The following is a 13,829-nucleotide window of genomic DNA, read 5'->3' as shown; positions in this document are numbered from 1 at the left end:
TACTTAATTTCAATGTCTCTGGTTGTACTTATGTCTAAAGGCATCTTTTAATCCACATTCTGTCTTTATAACTGCCTTCCCACCCATACCTGTTGCTCTTCTCATAACATCTGACACCTAGTAGGTATCTCCTAAATTGTTATAATGAATTAATATGTTACTTAGTTTAATTGATATTTTATTGTTTGACTTCATATGGTTAATTGTAATATTGAAATTGACATTATCATGACAATTTAATATATAATGTCAATTCCACATATAATAAATGGTGAAATTCTATTCATTCATTCATTTTTAGCAAGCTCATTGCTTTTCTTTTCATTTGACTTTGTTTCTGTGTAGCTTCCTATTTCATCAGAAAACAGTTACTGTTATTGGGCCTCATTTTCTCATTTGTAATTATTATTGTTATACATTTATTAAACATTGTTTACCAGTTATAATTTAAATATTTATTTAAACATTTCATTTTATCAGAACTTAAATCTCCCATGAGTCTCTCATATGTTTAACAAAGATTTTATGTCTATTTTTAGTCCAAGTCTCTGTATCTCTCCTCATTTCAACATTTGTTACATATTTTTTCAGCTGTACAATTCAAAGTATAATTTATTATGGGCATCTGAGAAGAGTTACAGTCAACAATGAATGTATATTCTGAATGAAGATAATTTCTTAAATACTGTGATGGTAAAATAAATTGGTACACTAGCCATTAAGGCAATTTGGCAAGGTCTATCAATGTTTTAATTATATATGCAACATTTGACCTAGAAATTCTAGGTACTAGAAGTTTGTTGAAATCACACAGGTATATACTTACATATAAATGGTCTAAGTACAAAATCATTCACACTGGCACTATACAAAATATATGACAATTAAAATTGTTTAAAATTATTTTACATTCATAAAATTAAATGTGTAGCTGTAAAGAATAAAAAATTAAAAAGGCTCTTTATGTCCTGATTTTGAAAACTTTTATGATATAAGTAAAAAGAATCAAGATGCAGAACAGCACATAAATTATATTACTGTTTGTATTGCTTTCAAAGTGGTGATTGAGGATAATATTGTTTCAGTAAAGAAAATGTCTTTGAGCCCTGACTAGTGTTGCTCAATGGGTTGGGCATCCTCTTGCAAACCAAAAGGTCACCAGTTCAATTCCCAGTCAGGAATTGTGCCTGGCTTGTGGGCCTAGTCACTTGTTGGGGGCATTCAAGAGGCAATCAATGGATCGACGTTTCTCTTACACATCCAAGTTTCTTTTGTTCTTTCTCCCTCCTTGCCCCTCTCTCTAAAAATAAATAAAACCTAAAAAGGGAAAGCAAGGAAAAAAAGAGTCTTTCAAAAGATACATTGAAAATTGATAATAAGAGTTTTCTGGCCCTGGCTGGCATAGCTCAGTGGATTGAGCACGGGCTGCGAACCAAAGTGTCGCAGGTTCGATTCCCAGTCAGGGTACATGCCTGGGTTGCAGGCCATGACCCCCAGCAACCGCACATTGATGTTTCTCTCTCTCTCTCTCTCTCTCTCTCTCTCTCTCTCTCTCTCTCTCTCTCTCCCTCCCTCCCCCTTCCCTCTCTAAAAATAAATAAATAAAATCTTTAAAAAAAAAAAAGAGTTTTCTCTGGGGATGTGAACTGGCTAGCTAGGGAGAGACTAGAAAGAGAATTCTGCAGTGTAACCTCATATATTTGTAACTTTAAATTGTGTGAATACTTTATTTCAAAACAAAATAAAAATTTTTAAATAACAATAAGCACCACACTTTTCATATTAAACAGTTGTACATTTTCAAGCATCATGTTACTAAGTGTTTTGACAATTTTGATCAACTGGTTTTTATAGCTCTTTTGTAATAAAAACAACCCACACTGAATTATTTATATGAATTATGATTCTGCAAAGTTATGGTAGAAAGAGATACAGAGTGATTTTATATCCATATCCTTGAAAGCTGGAAGCCCCTGGAATCAGAAAGGCAGACTCTTCCAAGGTTAAAGAAAATCTCTAAAAGTTTTCATTCAGAAAAGCATACAGTTATTGATAATAGAAAGATTTGTTAAATAATCTATATCACTACTCTGAACTTAGAACATTGTATAATTGCAGAATTGAGAAAATGGTGTTATTACATTTTTTAACAAAAAACCTGATGCATAAAGAGCTAGTTAGGCTGTGTAACTTTATGCAAGTAGTTGCAAAATTTATAAATTTCCTAACTGTTATTTCAGGTAACATTGTAGAACTCTGGCTATTCTTACGATACAAAGTAGAAAATTTACTTAACTTCGCTCATGAACCAATTAATCAAGATAGTTTAGGTAAAATAAAAATATTGCTCTCAACAATTGCTAGAAATCTCTTCATTTTGGTTATCTTTAATTGACAGCTAGTGGATGTCTTATCTTCTTACCTAGGAATAAAATGGTTTCAATGAATGAGAGTAGCACTGTCTTCATCTGTCAGTTTTGTTCACCTTTTATTTCTGTTTTCCTGATAGAATATTTTCAGACAGATTTCTAAACTAGCAAAAGCCAGTCCTTTCCCCATTTAAATGATACTATTTCTAACCCCACATACACCAACAATGTCATAAAAGGAATGATAAAAGCCAGAAATTATATTAGATTCTGGAAACATTTTGCCAAAATCTGACTGACAAAAAAAGATAATGTCCAAATAGAAATTTTAATAATATTATAACAAACCTGTATTAAATCTGTTACATATGTTTCTTTACTTAATTCTCATACAACATTGGGAGGAAGAGATGACAGGTCTCATTAGAGTAGTGGGAACTAGCACATTAAGAACATCTATATATTTGCCTGTGTTTTCTATATTTATAGGGCTTAGTTATATTTATTTCATAGATATCATTATGAGATATGTTTTGATCTGAACTCCTGGTTGATATCTACAAATGTAATGTAACTGAGAGGGAACAAATAAGAATGGTGTTGAAATTTAGAGCAGATAAGAAAGAAACCCAAAAATGACTTTGTTGAAACTTAATCCTATGAATTCTCTACCTTTTGAGTATGTAATGTGTAAAATCATCCATGGAATTCAAGCAAATTTAGAATCTGTTTAGACAAGTTGGTCAAATAAAACAAACCATTGCGTGTAGTGTCTATAGAGCACAAAAAGTCTTTGAATGGAAATAAGAGCAGTGCTGGAAGCTCTAGTGTGGGAGGAATTAAGGAAATGTATGAATATGTTGGTACCATGATATACAAGGTATGTCCTTTCTTAAAACTTATGATCCCAATGAATAAAGTCAATTCATTGTTGTTGTTGTTGTTGTTGTTGTTAGAATCTGAACAACACTACCTCTCCTCAATATCTAGACAAAACAAACAAACAAAAAAAGAGTATCTAGAAGCCTGGGGAGAAGCACAATATCAATAACATTACTTTATAAGGTAGCATTATACCTTATCATGGGAGGATGTTTTATGTTATGCCATTAAAAAATTTAAAAACACAAAGCAATTACATATTTGTTATACTTTCTATCTGTGGTGCTTGCTTCACAAGTTTCAGATGTACCTATTCATTATGTTATTATTCAGTCAAAATGAAATATGAGGAAAACTAAAAATCAGATTTTTTTGTTTCTGACTTAGTTTCTATACTAAATGTAGAAGGCTGTTCTGCCTCCTTATAAGAGAATAACTAAAGATACTTCATATTAGCCTGTGACATTATTTTCATGCCTTGGTCTTCTTAGGTGATATCCAAAGTAATATATACAACCCGATGTAATATAATAAAAAGCAAGCCAACAAGGCATGCCAAAATATCTCATTGGATATTAAGAAATAAAAACTTTTATTTATTTTTTTAAAGTTTTAGTCTTATAGAGTTTCTGGTAATTTTCTTTGGTTCCAGAGGCTGGAAGTCCAGGATCAAAGTGTTGGCCAAGTTGCCTTCTTCTAAGGCCACTTGCCTTGACTTGTAGATACTCATCACCTTCTTGTGTCTTCACACGGGCATCTTAATTTCCTCTTCTTATAAGGACACCAGTCATATTGATTTAGGGTCCATCCATCTGACATCATTTTACCTTAATTACACATTTAAAAGCCTTATTTCAAGTACAGTCACATTATGAGATACCGGGGATTAGAACTTCAACATATGAATTAGAAAGAGGGGACACAATTCAGACCATAACATACCACATATTTCAGGTAATATTCCTTGAGTTCATTGAGTTTGTTCCTGCTTGTAGTCAAGGTCAATAGAGTATTATTCTGTGGGACAAAAATAAGATGTAAAATGTCTAGAACATGATCTATATTCCCTTGAGAAATATTTCTGAGCACCTGGGAAGCCCTCTCCTTTGAGGAATATAAAGCAGCTCAACAGCTGTAGCTTTGAAAAGCACATCATATAGTCCCTGGTATGTAGTCTTGATTGAATCTATGTTTGTTTAATAAAAATTAAGTGAACAAACAGATCAACTGGCCAACTGGTCTAGTTTCCTAAGAATGTCCTCACTGGAGTTTCATGTTATAGCCAAGGTATTATAGAAAGCAGTTTTAGCAAGTACAGCATGAAAAGATTCTGGTTTGGGCACAGGATCTACATTACCAGATTTAAGAATTTGGAACCTCTCCAATCCACCAGAAACCAACTGTCACTTTAAGGGGCCAACACAACAGGAAAGTTTGAGCTACACCAATGATTCAATGAACTTCCTTTTGATCCTCTCCTTTAAATAGTAAACTAAAAATCAGCTATACCCTTATAGATAAAGTGTTTTAACCACTTTAATGTCTAATCTTTCAGTTTAATTTTATGGCCAAATATATTATTATTTTTCAGATCTATAGTCCCTCTGGCTTCTCTTTCATTCATGATGTGACTTTCATGTACCCAATGGGCCTTTCAGATAAAGTTTCCAAATGGTCATTGGCACTGGATGCAGATACCACATTCTTTATGAGTTTCACAATGTGATAGGGTCCTGTCACTATATTAATGAAATCAGAGCTATTCTGCCCATATCCTGGGAAAGTTGGGGTATCTTTTCCTTTTTTTATTACAACAATGAAATAAAAATTGGAAAGAGACTTTAAAAGTGCCATGGGAAAAATTACAAGGTAAAAATGCACTTGTTTTTCAATTCTTCAATAATGAATTACCTCTTTACTCTTGTGCTACTATTCCAGTCTGGATACTTCAAGTTATCTGCAATGATGTTTCAACCAATATTGAATTAATATAGTGAATTTAGTTAAAATCAGACCTGGTATTGCAGCTTCTGATTATACTCATCTATAGAGCAATATATAATGCAAGAGGAAAGTAGTGATTAAACTCTTACTTGTATCTGTATATTACTCTTAATTTATTTTTGTGAGAGAGTTGTCACATGCAGAGGAAGTTGCTACTGGAATCTAGTGGATAGGGACCAGGAATGCTGCTAAACATCCTATAATATGGAAGGCACTCCCTTACAGCAAAGAATTTATTAGTGATATTTAGATGTGCATTTTTCCTTGAAAATTATTATGACCTATTGTAGCTATCAAAGGTCCATTTTTCAGTTCTTTTTAAGAAAGATTCTTAATAGCTATTGTCAATTTTTTTTCCTTCACATATAATTGTTTCCATTGATGTAGATAAGTTTTTATTTAAAAAGTAAATAAAACACACATAAGACCTTTCAAGAAAGAGCATTTCAAGATGGTCTTGTTTAGATACAATATTTAGGTATATTTTTTGTAATCTCATAAAACTCACACAGTATTTGAATTCAGGAGTTTTATCCATCTTCAACTCTGTTTAAATGCCTTAAACCAAAAGCCATGACCAAAATGCATTTAAAATAGCCTAAATAGGAGATCAGGAGAAACCAGCCCAGATGAGCAGAATGAGGATCATGAGGTGTCTTGATGCAACCCAGCTTCTTCACAGTAAAGTTTTCATGTGACAAACTGCATCACACTGAGGTAGATCCCCTGAAACTACCAGGATCTGAGAATGTCTGCTCAGGATTTCCATTGCCTTAATCTCTCACATAGTTTTGGTCTTTATTCACTTTCCTCATCACATTGGTGTCTTTCTTGGATATATCTGTTGACTAGTGCTTTCCAAATGATTTTCAGATATGTTTTCTCCTTTGATGCCAACAAATAACCTTCTAACTATCTTCATTGCACAAACAGATATATAATGGATTAACAGTACCTCCAGGCCTGGCCTTTTGTATAATCGTTCTCACTCTATCCTATTTCCTCTTTACTCCACCACCACATAACAATTTGCCCCATTTTCTGCCCCTTTCCTAATGGAGCTTATTTTTATTGCCAGTTTGTTTTATATCTCTTTATATAAAAATCTGTTCCTTCTATAAGTGGGTAATTAGAAAAGATGAGTCAGTTTACAGGTAAAAGCATCACCTCAAGTAAGACATTTAAGGATAAAATGTAAAAGTCACTCTCTGTGAAGTAATAGTAAATCTACTACCACTGGCAATTACTATTTATTTCCCTTCTCCCTTTCAGCTTCTGCTGCCACATTTATGCCTGAATACAAGGTCAGGGATGGGAGGTAGAGCTTATTGGCTCCTTATCCTGGATTCATCACTTGTCAGCCATGGAAAAGTTACTTAATCTACCCATGCCTCAGTTGTGCTATGTGTGAAATGGAGATGATGACAACAATGTCATTGACCTCCCTTTCTTATTGAAAAAAAATTATATTAGATAACACAGGTAAAGTGCATAGCATAGTCCTTCTAAAATGTGAGCACTGAGTAATTGCTTATTATTGTATTTTGTAGCAAAGCACCCTGAAATGTGGTCATGTGATTTTGTTCTGTAAAAGGTTTTGATTTTGTTAATAAAAATTATGAACTATTAAGGTCATATTAAAGACATCTCACTATGCATGTATCTAGTTTTTCAGTTCTCTATTTACCTAAGGTCAACTTCATAAACCAATCTTTATTGAGCAATTTCTACAGACTCTTACTATAGTGGTTTTACTATAGTGGTTCTAAACTAGGGATAACTTGCATGGCAAGGAGATACTTGACAATATATGGAGATAGTTTTTATCATCACCACTAGGACCTGCTATGGCATCAGGTGGGCTTAGGCCAACAATGCTGCTGAACATCCACAAATGCAGGACCGCTCCCACAACAAAGAGTTATCCAGCCCTAACAGTCAATGGTGCATCACCATTTAGGAGCCTTACTCTTCTGGTAAAGGAAGAAGCATAAGATGTCATCACTGCAAGCAGTTTAGTTAGATAATACCTGTCAAATAATACAAATGTGTTTAGAATGGTACCTGTTAACACAGAAATAGGGTCATGGTCAGTTCATCTTGAGAGCTGGTTGGCTTCACGAGAAGGCTTATAAACAGAGACATAACTGTATGTTTAGATAAGTCATGTGGCCTTGAAAAACATACCTTAAAAGCATCTGGTTTATAAAAATTTAATATAAAAATTAGATATTGTATTTCCAACTACTTGCCATATTATTTCTTTGAGCTACTTGTTGGAATGCTATCAATACTTTTCTTTAAGTGAAGACTACATACTCTATAGTAGGAATGTAGGTTTAAATAATGCAAGTTGATATTGATATTACCTGGCATTTTGAATTGGCATAATAAAGTGGTATTTATTTATTGGTAGATTTTAATGTATTTTGAAATATTCCATTTCACAGTCATTTGCATTAACTGATGTTTATGTGAACATGACCAATATCAATGGCATTTGCATGTGGTCACACAATTACTATACTTGTTCTTGTTCCTACTGAAGATGAAATCAGTCTCTTTTTTACCTTAATGCTCTCCTTCAACAATCTCAAACCTATCTATCAGAATGGCATTTCATGCTGGACTTTTCTGATAAATTGTTGGTAGAGATAGCTGTATCTGGGAGCACGTATGTGTGAGTGTGTGTGTGTTTAGGTTTTCACTTAAAGTTCAGTGCCAAAACTATAGTACTTCCACATTTTCTAAACGTTTTAAGCAATAAGTTGTGCAACATTTTTAGAACATGTGTTAAGCTATTTCTCTAAGAATGAAGCTCTTAACAAAACATAAGCACTCTGCATGAGATCTTAGCAGCAAAGTGCTTAAAAGATAAAGTAAGAATTGGTACCATGGGAAGAACACCAGCTGTAGAGCACACAGGTCCATTATGAGAAGTATGGTAGTGAGTAGGGAGAAAATGATTTAATCAGGAGTAAAACCAATTTTATTATAAGGGCACGCAGGGGGTGTGGCACCATAGTGAGAGGGACATTTCAAAATATCTGACAGATTTCAACAATGTGAAAACCCCGTTCTTTAAAGTGACAGTAAACCCCATCAGGTCTCCCTTTTTGATGCTATTGTTAACAGTTGACTGTTTAAAGCTGGCCTGCTAAGATGCTGTCGTCCTATTTCAATAGTGTGTAGCTAAATAAAAGACTAATTGTTGAAATACAATCAATCACAAATGATTGCAAGACAGAAAGAAGGTCTCCTCTGCTGATTTTGTTGTGGATCATATCATTGTGTTATGATTGAGGTAGGACTGATGACTGAAAGGGAAGAAAAAAATAGGCCATCTGCAACACACAGATCCACCTTCCTTGCTTCTCATTGCAAAATCCTAGTGAGCAGAAACATCACTCACTAGCCCTGGAAATAATAACCCATGTAGAAAAAAAAGATTCAATAAAGATTTCAGCTAATATTTTTAAAAGGACATGAACAGTATTAGCAAAACAGTTCATGCAGAGATTCCCTACAGTGACAATTCTCAGCTTTTTTTTTTTTTTTTACATTTTTGGTGCAAATTCTTCTCTACAGTGAAAAACTGACACCAAGGAGGCATGTGAATGTTGGGTTAATACATTGATAAAGAAACAAAATTCCAGTTGACCAAATACCTGTTAAGTTCTTGCCAAGATATTCAGCTTTTCAATTAACCCTCAGGTTGTCTAAAATGACTAGCTTTAGTTTTCATTAAGCCCAGAATCCAAAATCTTTTCTATGTCACATAGAAAACAAGACAAATGTGATGGATCAGCTGCAAAGCTCTGGTGCCTTGCATCCTTTTATTTGTATATAAGGATGTCATTTTCAGACCCTATTGTACCCAATTCTTGGGTGAAAATGATTCTAGGCTTTCATACTGAGAGCAAACTGGAAAATAATAATTGTTCAACATCTCTTTATTTCATCCAAAAACTTCATTTTGGCATTTATTTTCTTTAATATTTAAATGTTTCAACTCACTCAGGCTTCCAAAGTAAGCATTTCCGTTGTTTCTAAGAGCAGTTGGTAAGCATTTGTGGTTTGTCTTTAGTGTGTTATCATTTTTGACAGCTTTGCATAGCCTACACAGGCCAACAGGGGTCTGTCTAATATTGTTGCTGGGTACATTTTCCTCGAGATGAAAACCAAAAAAAAAAGATATTTTTGAAGCAGTAAGAAGGAATTAATATCCTTTCTCACTCAGTATTCTATTCCTTGCTGACTTTATATTCAGAAAAAAAAAAGAAAGAAAGAAAGTGTTACCCATTATTCCCTTGTACATAGCAAGGCTAACACATGTAAAGCAATAACTCATTTTCTATTGCCATGTTTAGCATATGTCTCCTGTTGGCTCAGCAAGGCCTTTAGGCCGGTCCCTTGAGCCGGCCATCATTGGCAACTCTTAGCCCCTCGGCCTCAAAACCAAATAGCTTTGAATCACATTGAGCTGTGATGCTAATTTTCATACTGATGCATTATGGGAATAAATGTATCTGACATACTGTGTCAATGGCACTGTCTCTTTGTGTCTCTTGTTTTTTTGTTAGCAGCATTCCTACAGATGGTATTCCATTGAAAATGCTTCCTTCCTACGGAAAAAAAAGGGGGAAAAAAACATGCACAGCACCAAACCTCTAGGTGCAGAAGGCTGTTAACGGTTGCTGATGATAGTAGGCAAACATTAACATAATAATTAGTGTCTTGTAATTGTTTCATTAAAACCAGTTGTTCCATTTCTCCTCGTGTTTTCCCAGAAGAGAAGCTGAATTTGGACGACAGCCAGTGGGAGGACATCCACGTTGTCACCGGAGCACTGAAGATGTTTTTCCGGGAGCTGCCTGAGCCGCTCTTCCCTTACAGCTTCTTTGAGCAGTTTGTGGAAGCGATCAGTAAGTACCTTACACACAGGAGTGCTTGCTTGCTGGAGTAAGCTGGCAGCATGGAATTATTAAGTAAATAATAAGAATTTTGATAACAGCAATCATGGAGATAACAATATTCCCAATGCTCTACATCTTTCATTTTTGTGTTTGTGGTTTTGATGGCTTATTTTTATTTCTGGCCTGGCAATGTCATTTTTTTTTAATTAAGAAAAAAACTAGGAATTCTATTTGGGATGGCCAATTTTCAACCAAGCCTCTTTGAATGAAAATAGCTTCACATAGACTCTGTTTTAAAGGGGTCACCATTGGCATCCCCAATCCCTTCCTTTACACTTTGGGTATAAAGGGATCTTTAAAAAGAACCCCAGTGCATTAAATATTATATTTCATAAAGAAGTGTCAAATCATCAACTGGGGTATCACCTTCTCTTCACTCACTCACAGTTCACCCACCAACACTAGTAAATATTCATCTACAATTTGTTTGTGAGCAGTTTATTAAATTAAGCAATAGCAAGTTTCTTTTATTAAACTGATGACTTTGTGGGAGGTTAAGTTATATCACTTACTAGCCAATTGTCATTGTTCACTCTATGAAGCTTGCTTTTCTATTGCTTTCTCATCTATAACACATGCATATTTCAGTAAAAATGAATGAATGAATGAAAATTTTTCCAAATGCAAGGAAACCTCTACTGTTGATTTTTAGGGAAGCAACTCCTAGTTCATCTCTAAATTTAATAGTTTAGGGTACACTGACTATTGTGACAGATTTGAAAAAGTTCCCTGGCAGTAAGCTGATTCAAGGAAGAAAAGAAAAGAAGAAAGAAAGGTAAAATAAAAAGCCTGTGAGCCTGGTAGGAGTTGCATTAAAGTCCAAACAAGAAAAATCTGCAAGAAAAAATAATACTCTACTTAGGAGGTCTGATCTTGGTGGTATGTGCTGTGTTCCCATTAACGGGACTGGGGATTTGGGGAGCCCAGGTTGGAGAACAGTCCCTCGAGATGCCCTTTTATTCTGTTTTTTATTTCACAAAAATAAAGTTCTGGCAAAATGATACTGACAGGAGGAATAAAGTAGAGTTTATTCCCCCAAATTCTTTCTCTTGCTGCCTGCTCATGATTTAGGATTGTGTTGTTGTTGTTGTTGTTGTTGTTGTTGTTGTTGTTTTGAGGCTGGTATACACAGTAGCTGTGCTCAAATGATGAGTAGCTGTGCTCAAATGATGTGCTCAAATGATGAGGTGAGGCTGTACCTCTTATCTCCTGTCATAACGTTTAATTTCATGAGTCCTCTGCTTCTCGAGAAAAACAGTACTTTATAGTTCCTAGACTCTCATAACTTAAAAGGAGGAATAAAAAAAAATAAGGAAATTTGCATCACCATAACAGCTAATTCTGATGTTTTGTCTTGGAACACACAGTATGGATACCGCTCACAGTGAGAGGATGGTGTTCTGGTAGGAAATTGGAGAGACTTGCATTTGGGTACCTATCTCTGTGTATTTAAAGAAGTCATACAAATTTCACATCATGGTTTCCAAATATTTAAGTGAAGATGGTGTTATTTGGAAATGTACTTGTACATGTACTGATGTGAGGGCTGTAATACAGGACACCCATTAGTTAAGCTTCCCTTTGTTTACCTGATTTTAATGGTATTAGAGAAGCCATTCCTTTAGCTTAAGAGATAGAGGAAGCAGGCCCTCAGAACCCAGGTGAAGGTGTGCTCTTTGAATTCCCAGAAAGAGTAGGACCATTTTTGTATTATCCTAGGACTCATGTTCAAACTGGACAGAATTTCAGGAACACTGGCATGGTCAGAATGAGGCAAAGCTGAAGTGGGAAGCATGCTGTTGTGGCGATGGCTGTTGTCAGTACTTATAAAATGGGTGATGGTGAGAATGGATGAGATAGTGCTTAGGAAAGTCCCTTTAAAATGTAAGATGCTGTATGCATGCCAACAGCTGTATTTGAGAAATCAGTCTGGAAGTGAAGAGACAAGAGAGTTTTCCTTCATTGTTCAGGCAAGGGGAATCAATCCGAGTAAACTTGCCTTACCTAACTCAGTATAGTACTTAAAATATACTATCATGTATTTATGATATAACCTTGGATTAGTTTTTGTGTTCTAAATTCAGCTCTAGGTTGTAAATCATATTGAAATATCTTCAAGAAATGAGAAAATATCCACCTATTCCTTGGCAATGGTAAAACCACACCAGAGGGAGTACTTTTACCCCATTGTGTGCCAATTGAGTAAGAAAAAATATTTCAAAATATAAAATATAAATATGGACCCTCTGGGTCCATCCAGTCAGTCCCAGAGGGATGATGAATTTATCATAGCTCTCACTGCCTCTTGTAAAATCTATACAGTGAGAAGCTCAACAAATTTTCCCATGAGTTCTTGGCTTTTTTATAAGAGGAAAAAAAACAGGAATTGATCAGGTAAAGTAAATTCACAGGGGAGATGACCATATATGTGGCCTCTGGGCCTCTTTGGCCATTCTTATTCTTCTCCTCTATGCTCTGTATGGTTGGAAGCTTGACCTTAGCCAGCTGTACTTCACAGGTGCACTTGTCTTCCTGCTCTTGTAGTCAGTGGAAGTCACCAGCAGTAGATAGCAGGAAGAAGGGAAAGAAAAGGCAAGCCAGTTTATTAGTTTACCTCCCCACCCCCTCTCCCTTGGCCATCCCTCTGCCCTGGTTGGCTTCTTTGCCTGAGGGTCCATCTCCTCCATGGCTCCAACTTGGGTTGGACAGACTCACTCTGGTTCCAACTTGTCTTGTGATGTTTTGCTGCCTCCCTCTGCCCTCCAGCATGGTAGTGGCTTCCTGCAATGGCTAGTTTTTTTGGTTTCTTCTCTCTTCCTTATTTGGCTATTAGCTTCTTTGTTACATGGGTAACCAGTTCCCTGTATCAAAATAACTTGCTCTATTGGCATAAATACTTAAAGTGGTTTCTGGGTTATTTTTTTTGTTTAAACATTAGCAGAACACCAAACCAGTCAATGTCGCAGTTCATATAGCTATAACATTATTTCCCTTTTCTCTCTCACTGTCCCTAAACCCAGTTTGTGATGGTTTAACATTTTTACTTGGTCCCAAATAGAGAGATCTTTTACCGTTGTAGGACAGAGTTGAAAGATGAATAGACCAAAGCAATTGTACCTCCATCCAAAATGCTTTATCTCTGAGGAAGAAATTTTATTTCATGTATAAGCAAGTAATGACTACTATTTAAATTACTGTTAATTTTCATTATATGTTTGAAAGTCATCATTACACACTCCAGGAAAAGAGAACAGAAGGCATTTACTTTTTAAAATAGTTTTTTTGGACCCAAAGCAAACATTAGTATGATAAGAACCTGCAATTGCCATAGTGATCCTCTGTCTGATAATACCCATTGGGGTAACAAAAACACTAAAGATTGTTTTATATTTCAGAATCCAAGTACCACAGTTATTGATCTGAAATTCTATATTTAAGGTCAATGGAACTGGGTTACCTGCAGGGTATTTTGGTGGGGATTTAACCCACTGACTGCAGTAATTAATTCTCTGGAATTGACTTATGCTGAAGGCATGATTAGTACTGTAAATGTGAACTTGGTACAAAAACACAGTCTGTAGCTATAGACTTTTATGAT

At 35.2% G+C, this 13,829-nt stretch overlaps 1 protein-coding gene across 3 annotated transcripts in view; it reads left to right on the top strand.

The window, feature by feature from the left end:
• The window catches only part of ARHGAP15 (Rho GTPase activating protein 15), a 619,068-nt gene that overhangs the window by 479,015 nt on the left and 126,224 nt on the right, over positions 1–13,829 (top strand). For all 3 annotated transcript variants that reach the window (XM_045838525.1, XM_045838438.1, XM_045838608.1), the window contains one exon: positions 10,046–10,180. In XM_045838525.1, the coding sequence (XP_045694481.1) occupies positions 10,046–10,180 (135 nt within the window). The remainder of the gene's footprint in view (positions 1–10,045; positions 10,181–13,829) is intronic.

This window comes from Phyllostomus hastatus, unplaced genomic scaffold, assembly GCF_019186645.2.
Source record: "Phyllostomus hastatus isolate PE091 unplaced genomic scaffold, TTU_PhHast_1.1 phas_contig_1, whole genome shotgun sequence".
Taxonomy (NCBI): Eukaryota; Metazoa; Chordata; class Mammalia; order Chiroptera; family Phyllostomidae; genus Phyllostomus; species Phyllostomus hastatus.
The sequence above is the reverse complement of the archived record's forward strand: the minus strand, read 5'-3'. Positions and strand labels throughout refer to the sequence as shown.